Source organism: Chlamydotis macqueenii, chromosome 5 (genome assembly GCF_036417535.1).
Source record: "Chlamydotis macqueenii isolate bChlMac1 chromosome 5, bChlMac1.mat, whole genome shotgun sequence".
NCBI lineage: Eukaryota > Metazoa > Chordata > Aves > Otidiformes > Otididae > Chlamydotis > Chlamydotis macqueenii.
Genome location: NC_141560.1, coordinates 50,190,943 through 50,211,985, shown reverse-complemented (window position 1 = coordinate 50,211,985; position 21,043 = coordinate 50,190,943). Strand labels below are relative to the sequence as shown.

Sequence of the window (21,043 nt, the reverse complement as noted above, 5' to 3'; positions counted from 1 at the left end):
CCTAAAGTAGTATAAACACTATAGAAAAGCTGGGTTGAACATCAGAAGTGAAGAGCTTCTTGTTGCTGATACGTATATTCACAGATATCTCAACTGCATTTAAACAATTTTGTTTTCAACTTGCTATAAGTAGTTATTTTGTAAAACTTTTACATTTTGTTGTGAATTAACAGCTCATCCAAAGCACAGCAAAGTCAGTGAAATGATTCTTACTGACAAACAAGACTCGCATTAGGAAAGATTACTTTTCAATTAATATGCTGCTTTACAGCAAGTTGAATAAATTTCACCTAAATTTCACTTTCTAGTTTGAAAAAAAAAAAACCAAACCAAACCCAGAACTACCACCTCTTATTTCAACAATGTTACAGAGACACGGCAACTGTGTTTACAACACTGAAATAGCACAATGGTTAGCACAAATTGAAAAGCCTGTACAAATAAATAGCTGACATGACAGCAACATCTGGGGAAAATCATTGGTGAAATTCATCCTTCCAAGCAACTCCAAATATCAAGTTATACTACTGTTTAGTGGAATGCTTTGCTAATGTTGTGGTTTTGTTTAGTGAGGGGGGGCCTAAGGTGGTAGCTTCTGTAGGAAACTGCTAGAAGTCGCTCCCCTTTGTTCAGTGGACTCGGCCGGGCCTAGGGCGGACCCGCTGCTGGCCAAGGCCGAGCCGATTGGTAGCAGAATGTTCCGTGATAACGCCTCTGCGATAACGTATTTAAGAAGGGGAAAATAGAAAAAAAAAAGAGAAGAGAAGATGTGAAGAAGCTGAGCAGGGGCAGAGGCGCAGAAAGGGAGGCGCAGGCCTCACCCTCTGGCCTCTTGCCAGGCAGCCAACTGGGCCCAACTCGGCCAGGCAGCAAGAAGTGGAGAGGAGGTGAGATGGATGATGTGAAGAGATTCTGAGAGGTGTCTGCCAGCCTGTTGTGAGGAACGGCTGCAGACACCAAGGTCAGTGAAGAAGGAGGGGGAAGAGTAATGCGGCTCCTGGCCAAGATTCCCCTGCAGCCTGTGGTGATGACCATGGTGGAGCAGGTTGTCCCCCTGCAGCCCAGGGAGGTCCACGGAGGGGCAGAGATCCACCTGCAGCCCATGGAGGACCCGACATCGGGGGAGGTGGATGCCTGAAGGTGGCCGTGGCCTATGGAGGGACCGCTGGGACAGCCGTTCTGGAGAGACTCAACTCTGTGGAAGAGATGACCCATGCCAGAGCAGTTTCATGAAGGACTGTGGCGTATGGGTGCGATCCCACAATGAAGCAGGGGAGGAATGTGAGGAGTTCTTCCCCTGACCATGAAGCAGCGGCATAAAACAACGTGTGATGAACTGACCGCAATCCCCATTCCCTCTTCCCCCCTGTGCCGCTTGTGGGAGGGAAGGTAGTAGAGATAATGTTAAGCTTGGGAAGAGGGAGGGCTGGAGGGAGGTTATCTTGTTCTCTGTCTCATTATCCTGCTGTTTGTAGTAATAAATGAATAGTTTTCCCCAACTTGAGTCTGTTTTGCCCATAACGGTAACTTTAAGGATTTTCTTACCATCCTTATCTCAAACCTCGAGCCATTTTTCCTTATATTATCTCTCCCTATTCTCTTGGAGGGTGGGGGAAGTGACAGAGAGACTGCGTAGTCTGGTCCCGATCAGGGCTGAACTACAACAGCTACGTTGCACCACATTATAGTAATTAAAGGAAAAGTCACAGGCTTCACGGGATTCCTATATGGTCATTTCAGTGTGCCTTTCATGGGAAGAACGTTTTGCAAGTTCTGAATATTTAAACAACATTTTAGGTGAGATGGGAAGCTGCACACTGAGAAAGTTGCTGTTTCAAATCCCTGATACAGTTGTAGTGCTAAACAGAAATCTGAAGCAAAGCTTTGCTTTCCGCTTTGGCTATAGGTCCAGCTTTTGTTCCTAGGCTGAATTTAAACAAACCAAGAAAGTGAGCAATGAAAAACAATTGGAGTTTCAGCTTAAAATACGCTTTACTAAACTGTTTAATAAATAATTTCAATTTCAACACCTCCATTTTCCATCCTCTCCCCCATCAGAAACAGCAGAGTAAGGAACTATCACCACCAGTGACCCAAGGTGCCATGTTAGGACTGCTGTGGCTTACCCAGAGCTACCAACCTTGAGACTTCATTTCTGTAAGTGAACAGTTACTACTGTCCGTGTTCCCCTCTGTGAGGCACCTGGGAGTTTCAGGGCTTGTATGCACCTACATATATTAGGGATGCTCTGTGTTTCCTTCCTCTCAATGTAAAATCCCACCCCTCTTCTATGGCATTTTCCTGGGATATTCCAGGCTACATCTCCGCTCACTTGAAATCAGCTGCAAAGCCCTCTGTGGACAACAGTGATTACCCTAAAATGCTGCACATGGAATTGAAGAAGCAAGGTGTACCTGAGCCAGGGCATGGGAACTGAGTGTAAGTCTTGATAGAGACAACTAGCACCAAAATAATTTGATCCACAACATTGACATCATAAAGTGCAGTAATAAAAAGCATCCAGTTAAGCATAACAGCACTGGACAGGCCAGGTTCTCCTATAAAGCTGGGTTTAGCACACACAGGAGACATTTAGCTCCTGAGCCTCTCCGAGATGATTCCTGCAACATTTGGATCTCTCTGACAACTGATTCCTCAGTCTGCTAGCTAAGGGAGAACCGAGGGAAAGGTACCTTTGTAGGCTGCCAGAGCTGTGAATGATCTTTTTTGACAGTCCCAAATGTAACCATGGACGGAATTAACTCTGAGCTGAAGAGCATGAGTCTAGAAGGGTCTAGAAGGATGACCCTGAGACAGCATGGGAGTTGTAGCTTAAATCTCAAGTGATCAGTTTCAAACTACATTGCAGCTAAAATAAATTTCCAGCAGCCACTTAGATTCATATTTCAGATTACAAATCACTCAATAAAGACTTGAACTGTTCAGGCATGTGGGAAAACTCATTGACAATGAACAAAGCAATCTCAGCTGCGCCCTCTCATACATCATATAACTGCAACAGCCATACTCCTACAATGTGATAATTTTAGACTTCATTGTGGCATTAGTGGGAGACTGAAAAGAGTGAAGCACCACTGAGTGCCAGCTTCAAGTTTTTTTTTACTATCTCTTAAAATTCTTTGTGGGCTCGGCATGCATATCAAGAGACCCCAGCTGCCCTCAGACAGTAGAATAGAAAGGTAAGCATAGAAAGGGCAGAGAGATAAAATGCAACACTGCATACTGCAATAAAAGGTGCCTTAAAGGACACTAACAGTGCTGAATCAGGCACAAAATGAGAGAAAGGCATCTCCTGTCTCTGTCAGGCGCATGCTAGCTGTACTACCTGGCTGCAGACAAGCTTGAGGCTTGGACACAGTTCTGTGATACTTTCACATCCCACTATGAGCACTGGTCCCAGAAAACAAGGCTAAAGGTCTCTAAACTAGAGAGAAACTAATATGAGAAACAATCTGAAATAAATAAGCTAATTTTTTTTTCCCTTAAAAAAAAGATGAAAGAGACTTAACTTGAAAAATGAAATGGGAGACAATACGCTGCAGGAAAGTTGGCAATGTAATATGTAGCTGAATTGTGTCCTAAATTTGTTTTAATAAAATCTAGGGTGAGAAGCCATAACTGAAATCAGAAATATATATTGCTAAGAACTGCACAAACACACTGAAAGCAAATGTTCCAGCATTAAATATTTTACTGTCTGAACAGATTCGACAATCAGGATCTGTTCACACCTCAGACACAGACCAGCAGTCCATCTACAAGCTCAAGCACAGGGTAGTGTGGATGCAAGTAAATGGCTTCACAGCGCACAAGTTCACAGATGTTTATAGAGTTTTTATGAGATATTCTGCTTGGTGTTTGCTATATCTGGAAAACCTGCAGTGTGCTCCATCATGCAGAGTGGATATGGCCCAAGCAAATGAAATGTAGAACCATTTCCACCTCACTAATGAAGATGTAAAAGAGAAATGCAATAATCTGCCTGGGGAAACTGCAGGGACTCCAAGTAAGAGCTGGGAATTCAAGGGCCCTAAGCCTCAGTCCAGGCACTGAATCATTCAACTGGCTTTCCCTTCCTTTTCATTACTGGGTGAAAAGAGTCAATCTGGTGTGGTACACCAAAATAGTGCTGCTGAAGGAACACCGATTTCCAACAAGGTTTGTTATATCCACAGCGCCAAAAGAAGGGTAAGTATTCATGGCTCGGATCTGTTACCTACAACATTTACTTTTGAATCTATTAATTAAACCTGCACACCCTACAGTTTGGTTTCTAAAAATTATTTCCCCCCTGCTATCAGGAATCTAAACATGACCCAATTAGCACACACTCATTTGCTTCAAGTAGGTGGAACTGCTATTTATTTTTAAACTGAAACACTGTGACAGATCTCTACTTACAGTTCTGGACAGCTGACAGTAAGGTTTCGTTTTATAGCCTTAGACCTGAGTGGACGTGAAAAACGAAATATTAAGCAAACTGACTATCAGTTTGCTTAATTTTTTATGGTACAAGACATTTCACAATGGGGATTCCCTGCTGTCACTGACATTGCAAAGCAAGACAGAAGAACAGCTGCGTGGCTGGAGAAGAACAAGGCAGCGTACAACACAGCAAGGCGAAGCAGAGTGACGTGAGAATGACAGGTGCTGCAGCACAGGTCCAGTGAGGCAGAAAGTCTCTGAATCAAACAACATGTGTCTAAGCAGAACATTCAAGCAGTTAAGAAAAACCCAGCTCTGGCCCGTTCAGTAGCCAAAGCAATTGCCTACAACACTGCAAGTGAGTAGGCAAATTAAGCCTTGGTGTTTTAGGGTCCTCATGTCTGTTTTTAGTCCATTGGTGTTCCAGAGGAGTTTTGCCTATTGTAAAAATAAAGTCTTGGGTGGCTGAAAGAAAAGCTTGTGTCTGGGTTCAGACCTCCATTTGTTTTGAATCACAAATCTGATGCAGCTGTTTTGCGCTGTGCATTTTCTTTTCTCTCTCCTTAACAACTGTTCTTGACACTGTCAATGAGAAACTCAGCAATGTCTCCCAGGTGCACACAAAGCATGGCAGAAATCTAGGTAGGCACCCAAATCTTCCAAGCATGCCTTTCCTTTCAAAAACACACCTGTAAGAGACTAAATAGCAAGGCAGGCCCTGAGGCTGGTAAAACACAGCTGGGCTGTGTTCTCATCCAGATACCTCTCATAAACATATTCCTACTCTTGCATTCATCCTGCATCTCAGAAATCAAACTCCATTGCAGACAGCATTTCAGTGGTCTGAGTTGTTCTGTCCAGAAAAAGTCCTTCTTTATGTTCCCAAGTCATTGGGAATTTAACATCACTCCTCGTAAGGCGTGCAAAACATCTGGCTTTAAAACAAAGCCTTGGATGCAGTTACCTGGTCCTTGGGCTTCTCCACTGCCAGGATAAGGGGGAGGCTGAGCTCCCAGGAGGAACCTGCCTGAAAAAGCAAAACCAAAGTCGTTTTGCAGCTTGCCAGGTTCCAGCAATAGCAGAGGACATGTACACGTGCCCTTGTTGCATGTTCCCAAAGCTCCTCTCATCACCATCTCCCTTTGCTGACCTCTGTCAGGGCACCCCAGTAGAACAACCTGCAAGCTCCAGGCAAGCACAGCCAAATGTATTTGAAGATGCAGAGACTATTTTCATGCATTATAAGAAATCACTTGTGTGCAGCTGCTTCCTTCATGTTATATTTTCATTTCAGCTGGTGTCATTTGCATTTTATAGCTTCATAGTTGAATAAATTTAGTTAAAAATTTATTAACAGGCCTTGCTTCTATTTGTAGTTCCCCTTCAGAAACATGTTAGGGAGCTGCAGCCAAAAAAGCCCGCACATGAATCTCAAAGCCAGATCTAATTTATAAGGCTGATTCTACCTCTACAGAAAATCAAACCCAGGCACTCAGTAATTCTAGATGTAGAGCCAGTTTTTGAACATCCAGATCCAGAATCTTTAGATCCAGTTTTAGCTCTCCATAACAGGCTGGATGGAAACGTCGTGTTCAGGAAATGTTAGTTTGCGTTCTTCTCCTATTACATCAATTCCCAGAGCTCTCTCCCAGGATCTTGACTCACAGTTTCGGATGCTATGCACTACACTAAATATTACAGCTTTGTCTTCTAAAACAATTAAGGTTTATAATTGCCTTGCTGATCAAGAACAGCAGGAGACACTTCTGCTGACAAAATCAACCTTTCAATCATAATTATTCATATCTAATTATACTGCCAAATGAGGCCCAAATAAATAAGGTTCTTCTGCAGTAGGCACTAGCAAGTCAGAGGAAAGTGTGGGTGTTCTGGTTTTGTTAGTGAGGGGGGGCCTAAGGTAGGCTTCTGTAGGAAACTGCTAGAAGTTGCTCCCCTTTGTTCAGTGGACTCGGCCGGGCCTAGGGCGGACCCACTGCTGGCCAAGGCCGAGCTGATTGGTAGCAGAATGTCCTGTGATAACGCCTCTGCAACAACATATTTAAGAAGGGGAAGATAGAAAAGAGGAGAGAAGAAGATGTGAAGCAGCTGAGCGGTGGCAGAGAGGGGGAGGCGTGAGCCTTGTGGGCCTTGCAGGCCTCACCCTCTGGCCTCCCACTGGGCAGCTGACTGGGCCCAACTCGGCCCACCCTGGCTGCAATAAGTGGAGAGGAGATGAGAAGTGAATAAGATGTAAAAAAAATCCTGAGAGGTGTCTGCCAGCCTGTTGTGAGGAACGGCTGCAGACACCAAGGTCAGTGAAGAAGGAGGGGGAAGAGTAATGCGGCTCCTGGCCAAGATTCCCCTGCAGCCTGTGGTGATGACCATGGTGGAGCAGGTTGTCCCCCTGCAGCCCAGGGAGGTCCACGGAGGGGCAGAGATCCACCTGCAGCCCATGGAGGACCCGACATCGGGGGAGGTGGATGCCTGAAGGTGGCCGTGGCCTATGGAGGGACCGCTGGGACAGCCGTTCTGGAGAGACTCAACTCTGTGGAAGAGATGACCCATGCCAGAGCAGTTTCATGAAGGACTGTGGCGTATGGGTGCGATCCCACAATGAAGCAGGGGAGGAATGTGAGGAGTTCTTCCCCTGACCATGAAGCAGCGGCATAAAACAACGTGTGATGAACTGACCGCAATCCCCATTCCCTCTTCCCCCCTGTGCCGCTTGTGGGAGGGAAGGTAGTAGAGATAATGTTAAGCTTGGGAAGAGGGAGGGCTGGAGGGAGGTTATCTTGTTCTCTGTCTCATTATCCTGCTGTTTGTAGTAATAAATGAATAGTTTTCCCCAACTTGAGTCTGTTTTGCCCATAACGGTAACTTTAAGGATTTTCTTACCATCCTTATCTCAAACCTCGAGCCATTTTTCCTTATATTATCTCTCCCTATTCTCTTGGAGGGTGGGGGAAGTGACAGAGAGACTGCGTAGTCTGGTCCCGATCAGGGCTGAACTACAACAGCTACGTTGCACCACATTATAGTAATTAAAGGAAAAGTCACAGGCTTCACGGGATTCCTATATGGTCATTTCAGTGTGCCTTTCATGGGAAGAACGTTTTGCAAGTTCTGAATATTTAAACAACATTTTAGGTGAGATGGGAAGCTGCACACTGAGAAAGTTGCTGTTTCAAATCCCTGATACAGTTGTAGTGCTAAACAGAAATCTGAAGCAAAGCTTTGCTTTCCGCTTTGGCTATAGGTCCAGCTTTTGTTCCTAGGCTGAATTTAAACAAACCAAGAAAGTGAGCAATGAAAAACAATTGGAGTTTCAGCTTAAAATACGCTTTACTAAACTGTTTAATAAATAATTTCAATTTCAACACCTCCATTTTCCATCCTCTCCCCCATCAGAAACAGCAGAGTAAGGAACTATCACCACCAGTGACCCAAGGTGCCATGTTAGGACTGCTGTGGCTTACCCAGAGCTACCAACCTTGAGACTTCATTTCTGTAAGTGAACAGTTACTACTGTCCGTGTTCCCCTCTGTGAGGCACCTGGGAGTTTCAGGGCTTGTATGCACCTACATATATTAGGGATGCTCTGTGTTTCCTTCCTCTCAATGTAAAATCCCACCCCTCTTCTATGGCATTTTCCTGGGATATTCCAGGCTACATCTCCGCTCACTTGAAATCAGCTGCAAAGCCCTCTGTGGACAACAGTGATTACCCTAAAATGCTGCACATGGAATTGAAGAAGCAAGGTGTACCTGAGCCAGGGCATGGGAACTGAGTGTAAGTCTTGATAGAGACAACTAGCACCAAAATAATTTGATCCACAACATTGACATCATAAAGTGCAGTAATAAAAAGCATCCAGTTAAGCATAACAGCACTGGACAGGCCAGGTTCTCCTATAAAGCTGGGTTTAGCACACACAGGAGACATTTAGCTCCTGAGCCTCTCCGAGATGATTCCTGCAACATTTGGATCTCTCTGACAACTGATTCCTCAGTCTGCTAGCTAAGGGAGAACCGAGGGAAAGGTACCTTTGTAGGCTGCCAGAGCTGTGAATGATCTTTTTTGACAGTCCCAAATGTAACCATGGACGGAATTAACTCTGAGCTGAAGAGCATGAGTCTAGAAGGGTCTAGAAGGATGACCCTGAGACAGCATGGGAGTTGTAGCTTAAATCTCAAGTGATCAGTTTCAAACTACATTGCAGCTAAAATAAATTTCCAGCAGCCACTTAGATTCATATTTCAGATTACAAATCACTCAATAAAGACTTGAACTGTTCAGGCATGTGGGAAAACTCATTGACAATGAACAAAGCAATCTCAGCTGCGCCCTCTCATACATCATATAACTGCAACAGCCATACTCCTACAATGTGATAATTTTAGACTTCATTGTGGCATTAGTGGGAGACTGAAAAGAGTGAAGCACCACTGAGTGCCAGCTTCAAGTTTTTTTTTACTATCTCTTAAAATTCTTTGTGGGCTCGGCATGCATATCAAGAGACCCCAGCTGCCCTCAGACAGTAGAATAGAAAGGTAAGCATAGAAAGGGCAGAGAGATAAAATGCAACACTGCATACTGCAATAAAAGGTGCCTTAAAGGACACTAACAGTGCTGAATCAGGCACAAAATGAGAGAAAGGCATCTCCTGTCTCTGTCAGGTGCATGCTAGCTGTACTACCTGGCTGCAGACAAGCTTGAGGCTTGGACACAGTTCTGTGATACTTTCACATCCCACTATGAGCACTGGTCCCAGAAAACAAGGCTAAAGGTCTCTAAACTAGAGAGAAACTAATATGAGAAACAATCTGAAATAAATAAGCTAATTTTTTTTTCCCTTAAAAAAAAGATGAAAGAGACTTAACTTGAAAAATGAAATGGGAGACAATACGCTGCAGGAAAGTTGGCAATGTAATATGTAGCTGAATTGTGTCCTAAATTTGTTTTAATAAAATCTAGGGTGAGAAGCCATAACTGAAATCAGAAATATATATTGCTAAGAACTGCACAAACACACTGAAAGCAAATGTTCCAGCATTAAATATTTTACTGTCTGAACAGATTCGACAATCAGGATCTGTTCACACCTCAGACACAGACCAGCAGTCCATCTACAAGCTCAAGCACAGGGTAGTGTGGATGCAAGTAAATGGCTTCACAGCGCACAAGTTCACAGATGTTTATAGAGTTTTTATGAGATATTCTGCTTGGTGTTTGCTATATCTGGAAAACCTGCAGTGTGCTCCATCATGCAGAGTGGATATGGCCCAAGCAAATGAAATGTAGAACCATTTCCACCTCACTAATGAAGATGTAAAAGAGAAATGCAATAATCTGCCTGGGGAAACTGCAGGGACTCCAAGTAAGAGCTGGGAATTCAAGGGCCCTAAGCCTCAGTCCAGGCACTGAATCATTCAACTGGCTTTCCCTTCCTTTTCATTACTGGGTGAAAAGAGTCAATCTGGTGTGGTACACCAAAATAGTGCTGCTGAAGGAACACCGATTTCCAACAAGGTTTGTTATATCCACAGCGCCAAAAGAAGGGTAAGTATTCATGGCTCGGATCTGTTACCTACAACATTTACTTTTGAATCTATTAATTAAACCTGCACACCCTACAGTTTGGTTTCTAAAAATTATTTCCCCCCTGCTATCAGGAATCTAAACATGACCCAATTAGCACACACTCATTTGCTTCAAGTAGGTGGAACTGCTATTTATTTTTAAACTGAAACACTGTGACAGATCTCTACTTACAGTTCTGGACAGCTGACAGTAAGGTTTCGTTTTATAGCCTTAGACCTGAGTGGACGTGAAAAACGAAATATTAAGCAAACTGACTATCAGTTTGCTTAATTTTTTATGGTACAAGACATTTCACAATGGGGATTCCCTGCTGTCACTGACATTGCAAAGCAAGACAGAAGAACAGCTGCGTGGCTGGAGAAGAACAAGGCAGCGTACAACACAGCAAGGCGAAGCAGAGTGACGTGAGAATGACAGGTGCTGCAGCACAGGTCCAGTGAGGCAGAAAGTCTCTGAATCAAACAACATGTGTCTAAGCAGAACATTCAAGCAGTTAAGAAAAACCCAGCTCTGGCCCGTTCAGTAGCCAAAGCAATTGCCTACAACACTGCAAGTGAGTAGGCAAATTAAGCCTTGGTGTTTTAGGGTCCTCATGTCTGTTTTTAGTCCATTGGTGTTCCAGAGGAGTTTTGCCTATTGTAAAAATAAAGTCTTGGGTGGCTGAAAGAAAAGCTTGTGTCTGGGTTCAGACCTCCATTTGTTTTGAATCACAAATCTGATGCAGCTGTTTTGCGCTGTGCATTTTCTTTTCTCTCTCCTTAACAACTGTTCTTGACACTGTCAATGAGAAACTCAGCAATGTCTCCCAGGTGCACACAAAGCATGGCAGAAATCTAGGTAGGCACCCAAATCTTCCAAGCATGCCTTTCCTTTCAAAAACACACCTGTAAGAGACTAAATAGCAAGGCAGGCCCTGAGGCTGGTAAAACACAGCTGGGCTGTGTTCTCATCCAGATACCTCTCATAAACATATTCCTACTCTTGCATTCATCCTGCATCTCAGAAATCAAACTCCATTGCAGACAGCATTTCAGTGGTCTGAGTTGTTCTGTCCAGAAAAAGTCCTTCTTTATGTTCCCAAGTCATTGGGAATTTAACATCACTCCTCGTAAGGCGTGCAAAACATCTGGCTTTAAAACAAAGCCTTGGATGCAGTTACCTGGTCCTTGGGCTTCTCCACTGCCAGGATAAGGGGGAGGCTGAGCTCCCAGGAGGAACCTGCCTGAAAAAGCAAAACCAAAGTCGTTTTGCAGCTTGCCAGGTTCCAGCAATAGCAGAGGACATGTACACGTGCCCTTGTTGCATGTTCCCAAAGCTCCTCTCATCACCATCTCCCTTTGCTGACCTCTGTCAGGGCACCCCAGTAGAACAACCTGCAAGCTCCAGGCAAGCACAGCCAAATGTATTTGAAGATGCAGAGACTATTTTCATGCATTATAAGAAATCACTTGTGTGCAGCTGCTTCCTTCATGTTATATTTTCATTTCAGCTGGTGTCATTTGCATTTTATAGCTTCATAGTTGAATAAATTTAGTTAAAAATTTATTAACAGGCCTTGCTTCTATTTGTAGTTCCCCTTCAGAAACATGTTAGGGAGCTGCAGCCAAAAAAGCCCGCACATGAATCTCAAAGCCAGATCTAATTTATAAGGCTGATTCTACCTCTACAGAAAATCAAACCCAGGCACTCAGTAATTCTAGATGTAGAGCCAGTTTTTGAACATCCAGATCCAGAATCTTTAGATCCAGTTTTAGCTCTCCATAACAGGCTGGATGGAAACGTCGTGTTCAGGAAATGTTAGTTTGCGTTCTTCTCCTATTACATCAATTCCCAGAGCTCTCTCCCAGGATCTTGACTCACAGTTTCGGATGCTATGCACTACACTAAATATTACAGCTTTGTCTTCTAAAACAATTAAGGTTTATAATTGCCTTGCTGATCAAGAACAGCAGGAGACACTTCTGCTGACAAAATCAACCTTTCAATCATAATTATTCATATCTAATTATACTGCCAAATGAGGCCCAAATAAATAAGGTTCTTCTGCAGTAGGCACTAGCAAGTCAGAGGAAAGTGTGGGTGTTCTGGTTTTGTTAGTGAGGGGGGGCCTAAGGTAGGCTTCTGTAGGAAACTGCTAGAAGTTGCTCCCCTTTGTTCAGTGGACTCGGCCGGGCCTAGGGCGGACCCACTGCTGGCCAAGGCCGAGCTGATTGGTAGCAGAATGTCCTGTGATAACGCCTCTGCAACAACATATTTAAGAAGGGGAAGATAGAAAAGAGGAGAGAAGAAGATGTGAAGCAGCTGAGCGGTGGCAGAGAGGGGGAGGCGTGAGCCTTGTGGGCCTTGCAGGCCTCACCCTCTGGCCTCCCACTGGGCAGCTGACTGGGCCCAACTCGGCCCAGCCCGGCTGCAATAAGTGGAGAGGAGATGAGAAGTGAATAAGATGTAAAAAAAATCCTGAGAGGTGTCTGCCAGCCTGTTGTGAGGAACGGCTGCCGACGCCAAGGTCAGTGAAGAAGGAGGGGGAGGAGTAATGTGGCTCCTGGCCAAGATTCCCCTGCAGCCCATGGTGAAGACCATGGTGGAGCAGGTTGTCCCCCTGCAGCCCATGGAGGTCCACGGAGGGGCAGAGATCCACCTGCAGCCTGTGGAGGACCCCACGCTGGAGCAGGTGGAGGCCTGAAGGAGGCTGTGGACCATGGAGGGCCTGCTGGGACAGCTGTTCTGGAGGGACTGCACCCCGTGGAAAAGATGACCCACGCCGGAGCAGTTTCATGAAGGACTGTGGCCCGTGGGAGGGACCCGACGCTGGAGCAGGGGAGGAATGCGAGGAGATCTTCCCCCGACGATGACACAGTGGCATAAAACAACACGTGATGAACTGACCGCGACCCCATTCCCTTTTTCCCGCCTTGTGCCGCTCGGGAGGGGAAGGTAGTATAGATAATGTTAAGCCCGGGAAGAGGGAGGGGTGGGGGGAGGTTATCTTGTTCCCTGTCTCATTCTCCTGGTAATTTTAGAAATAAATGAATACTTTTCCCCAGGGTGAGTCTGTTTTGCCCGTGACGGTAACTTTAAGTATTTCTCCCCGTCCTTATCTCAAACCTCGAGCCGTTTTTCTTATATCACCTCCTCCTATTCTCTTGGAGGGTGGGGGGAACGAGAGAAAGACTGTGTAGTCTGGTCCCGATAGGGGCTGAACTACGACAGTGGGCTTCTCTGTTATCCCAACCATGAAAAACCATCCATTTTCTTTCTCTCAAAACATGCGCATACAGTTCCTGCAGGAACAGAGGGAGAGGCTTTCACAATGACTTTTTTAAAAAAAGAGAATAAGAATGATTAATAATAGCCTGAGAAGAAAGGAAAGCAAGGCTAGGGATGGATCCCTATCCCACAGTACCTTACTAATGGAGTTTGGAGTCTGTGGTGTCTCATCCTTCAGCGACGATGGGCTGTTTCCTTCCACGTCTTTTTCTGCAACAAATAAATGTGATTCAGAAACGGAGAAATTCTGTGCAAAACCGTGGCTACTGCTAACAGCAAGCAAGAGAAGCTGTCACAAGCAGGAGCAGGCACACCAGGATCACAGAGAGGGATCTTGCAGAGCTTGAAATACCCTGGATCCACATGCTTGGGCTTTGCAACAAGTACTGCTTAGAAGTTAGGTTTGAAAACACCATGGTAAACCAACATGATGGTTGCAAAGTCCAGCACATGAAGGCTAGAAAAAAATCAGAAATAAGGCTGTTTATGCATCCTTAATCAGCTCCCTTCTGTGTCTGCATAATGATGCAGTCTTTAATTACATTACCACAGTCTGTTCTTTTTCTTACATACCCCATGCCTCATTCAATGCAAATAATAAATGGAATTCAGCTAATAAGCGGCTATTCAATACATTATCCTCCTTGGTCAGTATCTGGCAACTATACATAGATGCACTTGAGAGCACACTTTGTTTGACAAATAATAACCATGATCATAAAACGTTACAGAAGACAGAACAGCATCTAGACATAATCAGTAAAACAAAATTAAAATAACCTGCAGAAGATCAATGTCTTCTGACCAAATTATTTGTTAAAATAAGAAACATTTTCAATTAACAAGTAGTATTTATGAACACGATGACATTTTCCAATCATTGTAGAGATGTATTTCCACTACCCAAATACACTAAGCTTGCAGTACATTATGCACATTATGTACTAGTATAAGTGTGTGTAGTCCTAGTCCAAGCAATAAAATGTTGTGATAAATTCTGTTCTTTTTGCCAACTGTAATCATATCCTTACAGTAAAAGAAAGCATAGAGCTTCTATTAAAAAAAAAAAGCAAAGAAAATAACTGGGATGAAACTAGCTTTTAAGTGCCAAGACAGTCATTGTTATGCAATTGCAATGTAGTTTTCTTCCCAAAATTGTTAGCAATCAGAGCTTCAGAATACTGGATGCAGTAAAGAACCATCGAGACAGTGAAATATAATCCATTTCTAGCACACTGCAAACATGGGAACTGTTAAAAATGTATTTAAACATTGTGTGGGCCAGTCTTGGAAACACCACCAAATCCAAAACCAGCAAGGGAAAATCCTGATTCTCCTGAAGTCAGCAGAAGTTGTCACAGATGTGTCAGAAGCCATAATGTCTCCTGGAGTTTTCAGAGCAGCCGTTTAAGAAGCTAAGCACGATTAGAAATGCCAGCCACAGAAGCTTACTAAAAAATAAATATCCTTATGGCATGTTCTGAACTTCCACCATGGGACATGCAAGAGACAAGCACATCTTATTATAACCAGACTGCAACGGTGCTACAGGGTTTCACTGGTACACAGACAGGACAAAAACCAAGCCCTTTTTACAGGCATTAACAGGCAGCTTGCTGTATCAACACTTAAATTTAAGAAAAGGCTTTGTGGGACAACTGTCTCTAGAAGGTATTCAACTTTCCACATGGTCACTTAGGGCGGTGGGGCTTTCAGGTGTGTTTCTCGCCCCATGGCACAGTGCTGCGCTGTGTCACGCGCACGCAGCCATACTGACGCAGGAGGCAAACACTTCCAAGCCTGGGAGAAGAGAGACAGCATGTGCATGGCTCACATGGGGAACTGAAGCAGAGGAACGACCTACGCAGTCACAGGGGAAGGTGGTGCAACAACAGGGAACCTATATGTTAGCCTAGTTTCTTAACTGTCACTCCTCCCCTTGAAAGGCTGAGCCCCAGATAACACACTCAGAAACCTAATGTCTGCAGGCAGGAGAAATTCCCAAGTGGCTGGATATCTGACAGTCCCTTTGTGCTACAGTGACAAGTGGGACGGCCATAAGCACGGCTGTGCATGCTCTATCTCCGTACATTTTCTTTCTCTGATGGCGCTTTCCTCTCTATAGCCCCCACTGTCCCCAACAAAGACAGAGGAGGTTGGGATAAATGCACAAAGCCATGTAGCTGCTGCACTTGCTTCCCATGAAGAGTTTTTTCTGTGCATGTATGGGAAAGTAACATACGGTCTAAAAGTTCAAGTAAAGTTAATGGGAATCAGCTGCTGCCTGCTCCAAGGGAATTGTCTATTAGCATAACAGAATTCATATCCTTTCTTTATTATGCCTCATTTCTTAAAGAAAGCTTAATTCCAAGCTGGTATCCATACAAAAAAAAAAAAAAGCCTGAACATGAGAGATTTCTGCCTTCTCTCAGTAATACAGTTGAAAGAGTTTGCACCTGAACAATGAGGTTTCTGCTGTTCCTGAGGTTCTGGACCATCCTGCTCACACAGTATGATGAAAAACGGGAGCATGCAATGGCTCACTTTTACCACATCATTAACAAGGATTCATAAGACATGTTTATGGAGCAGCATATACTTGTTTCTTACACCAAACTCCTTAAGCCTATTGGCACTTGTGAGGGAAAGGCTGCTTTTCAGAGGAGAGCTATCTTTGCTGTCGGTCTCAAGCAGATTTGCTACAGCCTTACAGAAGGAGAAAGCCAGAGCTTGTTTGGAAAGCAATCTTCATTGAAAGGATGTGCAAGCTTCTCAAAAACCCACACACATTGTTAAGTGCACAGAAAGCCCAAAAGTGAGAGTCCTACCAAGAGCACAACAGACATAGGTGCCTCAAGAAAATAAATAGGAAACCACATCAAAACATAAAAGAAGCTAAATATTAACTGGTTATAGAAACTGAAGTTCTTATCTTCCAGAGCAAGAAAACATAACGCCCACAATAGAAACAGAGCTGAATCTCTCCTGACTTAAAGTGCTGGCTGTTAGCAGGGTATGCAAAGAAGGGTCCTCCACAAAGTAGCCCAAAAGTTTTGCACCAAATAACGAAAAAGATTTTGGGAAGGGAATTAACGGTGCTTATGGAAACAGCCTTCACCTCATCGTGAAGAAAACTGCCAACACTCCAGTCTTGTGGTTACAGAGCAGAATTACTGATACCTTCTTTTATCCCATTACTGTCATGCACAGGAAAAATAAATATTTAGTTCCTTTCCAGAACAGTAACTATGCTTTTTTTTTTTGGTTTTCTGATGGGCATCAATCCTGCAGGCACATTTGCCTTTCTCTTTTATAAAGAGAGAAGCAAGCATGACTGATCAATGACAACAGGAAGCAAAATTCCTGGGTTATTGAGGGATTCATGATTAGCTCCATGCAGAATGAACTATTCTTTTTTTAGGCTTTCTGATAAAGTATCTGGATAACTTAAAAGAGGAAATACAGGCTCTGATGTGTGGCAAAACTATCATGAACAAAACTCGTTACTGCTGTAAATATCAGCCACGGGGCCCAATGTGTACACCAGACTGAAATTTAGTTCCATGTATCTATCACAGTAAAATTCCTATATTCATTAAAGTGCATCTTTTAGGATGCAGATAAAATAATCTAAATTTTTCTTTAAATACACTGCGTGATCTCACAGCCTAGTCAAAAAGAGAGATTCTCTAAAAGTTCTTTTAGCTACTCCTCCGATAAATTTCCTACCCTCTGAAAGAGAAAATAGAGAAACATTCTCTCTCCTTATTGCTAAGTGAAAGACAGATATGGGCAAGGATCATGAATTCATGTCTCTCTAGTTTGTGAACTTCCTATAAAAAGAAAATCTCTTCCTCAAATTTCTTTTAGTTACCAGAATCATTAGCATTTTTGTATACAAGCAAGAGTCAAAAAGTCCGAAGTGTTACTTCAGATAGTGCCCTCTGCATTTCTCACACATTTCCTTTAAAAAAAAAAATCCTCTCGCTGAATTGGATCTTCATAGTGTAGCTTGCTTGAGGTGTAAAGTCTGTCACTCCCTTCTCACTGAATTATTTACTTGCACATCTTTGTTGCTGGAGGGCTAATCCTAGGCACTGGTGCTGTGAGATCTGCAGCTCCAGCCACCTCACAACCCACCAAATTCCTGACAGGAAATCACTGGGCTTTGCTGCCCACAGCACCCACCCAACACGATCAGCCCGGTGCCCTCGTAAAGAAAATCTGCTGGGGTCAGACAGCAAAACATGGACCACTGGAGAAGCCTCAAGAACTGGAAGTTCATGTTAAAGAACAGAGAAAAATGGGGGACAGAGAAATATTGGATGTAGCTTACGGATGTAGACCTGTGGCTTATACAGGTCTGCTGTCACCTGTGGTGATAGCAGCAGCCTTCAGAGGGACTGGAGAAGGTGGGGGGAAGCACACGAGGCTCAGAGGAAAATGAGGCAGAAGCAGTAGCAAAGGCGTGAAAGGACAGCCCACCATGGGAAATGGCAACTGAAGGTGAAGAATGAGTTACTTCTTACGGGAAATGTGAGGAAAACAAAGAGACAAGGCAGCTCTGTGGGGACCAGGAAAGCAATGAACAGAGTAAAAAAAAAGTAAGGATAGACAAAACCCCAGACTCTCTTCAAGAAATCCCCTGCCTGAAGCAGTAACTTCTTTTTTTTTAAAAAAGGGATATTCTTTCCTTTACAAATCCATTGGCCTATGCTCTTCCTTTGCATTACAGAGGGCTACTGCCCTTGCTGATGCCAGTGCTGGAGGTTACTTGGGAGAACTGTGTAGCAGAACAAAAGCTCCAGCGTGGCTCAAGGTGCTTGTTCTGCTGAGCCCAGCAAAGGCTGCTTGGTCCAGCTGCCAGCACGGATCAAGGAGGAATAAGGTGATGGGGGAAGCTGAGGAAGAGAGAAACTCTTCCAGCTACCTCCTCCAATCTGAAACCCTCAACTTTCCCTGGTTTCTGAAGGACTATGGCACTGAAATACCTCTGTGAGGAAGACAGTAACTTTTTTAGCACTGAAAATGGTGCTAAGAACATAAGCTACGGCTCTCCATCTCCCTGAAGCAAGGGGAAGTGACTACAGCCTGAAAAATCAGTCCTTCAGCTCCCAAAGACAGCAGAAGTGAAACAGCTATTTGCCTACCACACATTTGTATGGACTGTACTCATGGGCAGCTAGCAGTTCAAAAGTCCCTACAGGTTTGAAATGTATGACATTTTAGATGTCCCATTTTAAGTTGTTTTCAATTCGATTATCAAAAGTTGTTGAAGCTTCCAGCAACCTCAGTGACAGCCAGGATTAGCCAGCACTGCTGAAAATAGGCTCCCCATTGCCTTGAAGGAGACGCCTACAAATAGAAATACCTGTAAAATCAGAGGCCCTTGAAACCTTTGCACTTAAAGACAATTAGCTCAGAAAACCCGGACCTGCTTTTGCGCTACATCTGCAAAGCCCAGAGAGTCTGTCGGGTGTTACATCTATACGAACACCGAAACTTTTTGACAGATGCTGTGCTCTTTCTCTAGGTATCAGTGTTTTGAGAGCTCACAAAGGTGCTGTGCGGTTTGATTATTTAGCACCGACATGGCAGCTGCAAATGACAGCTCGACAAACTTGTGACTGTTCCCTGAAATACTTGTTTACAGACTGGAATGGAAGCATTGTTTGCAGTCTGCAATCAAGGAAATACTTGAATGTTTATTGTGAGCAACAAATTCTGAAACAGTGAAATGACCTCTATTTCCTTCAAAAAGGGTGCTAGGAAATTCAAAGCAAAAAAGATGTAAAGAGAACGACCAGTCTGCCATTTACTGCAACGTGTCAAGATTCCTGGTAGTTGTAGTGCTTGTAGATATTTACAGAACATTAACCACAGAAAGTCTGCTCTTGTAATACTTATCCCGGGCTCTAAATCTGAACAGAGAAACCTGCCATTAAATGTCTGCAAATGGGGCCAGTAAATCTTAAATGAGTCCAATGCTTAGGGTGAAATCCATCAAGTGCCTCAAAGTGGAAGTGCCCAAAAACATCAGTCATTTTTGAAATGTGAGGCCGTGCAGTGTTCAAACAGTTACAAACCCCAACTCTGATGCCCTCTTCCCACTTAATGCCATGGCAATGAAAGCACTAGCATCATGAAAGCAGCACTGTCTGAGATCCAGTAACACCTGTGTTGAAACAGCTTCCCCCTCTCCACATTAAGTTGTTTCTTTTTGTTTCCTGGCAGCGTGCTAAAATATCTACTTGCAGTCAAGCGCCTGAGACATGCTACTTTCTGCACTGACACACCAGGAACCAACCTGGGCTGAGTGGGTAGATGTCATTGTCAGCCCCAAAGAACAAATTGCGCGTTGGCTTGCGAGGATCGACCTTCTGAGGGGTGGACGAGGCTGGACAGAGGGAGAACCTGCGACGAAGAAAGTTCTCCTCCTTCATGGCATGAGCTGTGGGGGTTTTCTGAAAAGGAAAGATAGAAATAACAGTTCATTTCAAGACACAGGAAATCAAAGTTTCACACCCAGATGACTCTGCTGCTTCAAAGCCGCCTATGTAGTGTGCCAGGCCTTTTTATAGAGTGCCAGAAGGCTATGCAGAAAAAAAAAAAAAGAAAGTTATATTAGTCGGAAGCTACAATTACTGATTTGCTGACTCTCAGTATTTGCAAACTGCAGGGAAGCAGGACACTGCTCCTTGGTGAATCCAGGCAGCAGAACACCCTTCTACCTACAAGGAACTAGCTAGGATAATAGCTACTTACTGGGTCTATCCAGGGCACAATGGCTAAAATTAACCTTCTTTTTTTAAGGTTTTGGAGTCTCTTTCACAAATGTAATTCCATTGATGTCAGCAGAGTTACAGCAGCTACACAAAAATCAACATTTCATCTGAGCCACATGGAGGAAGAGCAGCCCAGCTGCACTGGCTGCAGAGAGCAGCAAGTGCAGACAATGCCTGTGTCACTCCTGCCCTTATTTCCAATTACAGCACATATAAATAATTTCAGTTTTCATTAAAAAGTTATTTATATCGGCCTTGCAGTTTGATCAATAAGATAAACCTTGCTGCTCTGTGAGGGTAAAGAACAGCATTTGTCTCCCCAAAAGCCTCCTTGCACCCCCACAGAAGAGGCCAGTGGTATCGTGCTCTTTCCCACCACTTGGCTAATGCATTAGACTATCCTGGCTGGAATTAAAGGTTTCTTTTATAGGCATCCAACAAGCAGTTCTTTCTTACCCGTTACAAACAGATATTATGACTGTCTCCTTCCTGAGTTACAAGCTTCCCATGTGCAGCCAGAGGCAGGGCTCTTGCTACTCTTGCTAGCAGTAAGAAGCATTAACTCAGCCTTTGGGAGGGCATTACGGACCACTGGGCCTGCTGCCTCTCCGGGGGACAGTTACTGTAGTAAGAAAAAACCTTTAGGATAGCACACTTTTTCCTGAAAAGAGCCTCCAAGTTTTCCCATTGCTTTTAGGCTACCGGGAAAGCAAAGGGGAAAAAGTTGCCCAGAGCTGCACGGCAGTTTGGGAGGGCAGGACCAGCATGCACATAAGGTGACCCGTGTGGCACTAAGTGGAAAATGGGCTGATTAAGGGCTAGAACATCCTACCCTGCCCTTCCTGCTCCCAGTAGCAATCTGGTGCTTGCACTGGCCCAAACGCCCCAACTTAATGGGGAACCCTCAGTGGTCTCTTGGAGCTCAGCCTTCACAGCTAAGAAAC

At 44.1% G+C, this 21,043-nt stretch overlaps 1 protein-coding gene across 6 annotated transcripts in view; it reads right to left on the bottom strand.

The window, feature by feature from the left end:
- OSBPL5 (oxysterol binding protein like 5) overlaps positions 1-21,043 on the bottom strand; it is a 193,791-nt gene that overhangs the window by 53,061 nt on the left and 119,687 nt on the right. For 5 of the 6 annotated variants that reach the window (XM_086748051.1, XM_086748053.1, XM_086748052.1 and 2 more), the window contains exons 2-3: positions 19,622-19,778; positions 13,451-13,524 (exon numbers count right to left, since the gene is read on the bottom strand). In XM_086748051.1, coding sequence (XP_086604177.1) covers positions 13,451-13,524; positions 19,622-19,778 — 231 coding nt within the window. Of the gene's footprint in view, positions 1-13,450; positions 13,525-19,621; positions 19,779-20,079; positions 20,101-21,043 lie in introns of those variants that run through there. The other variant, XM_086748056.1, reaches the window with a different exon arrangement.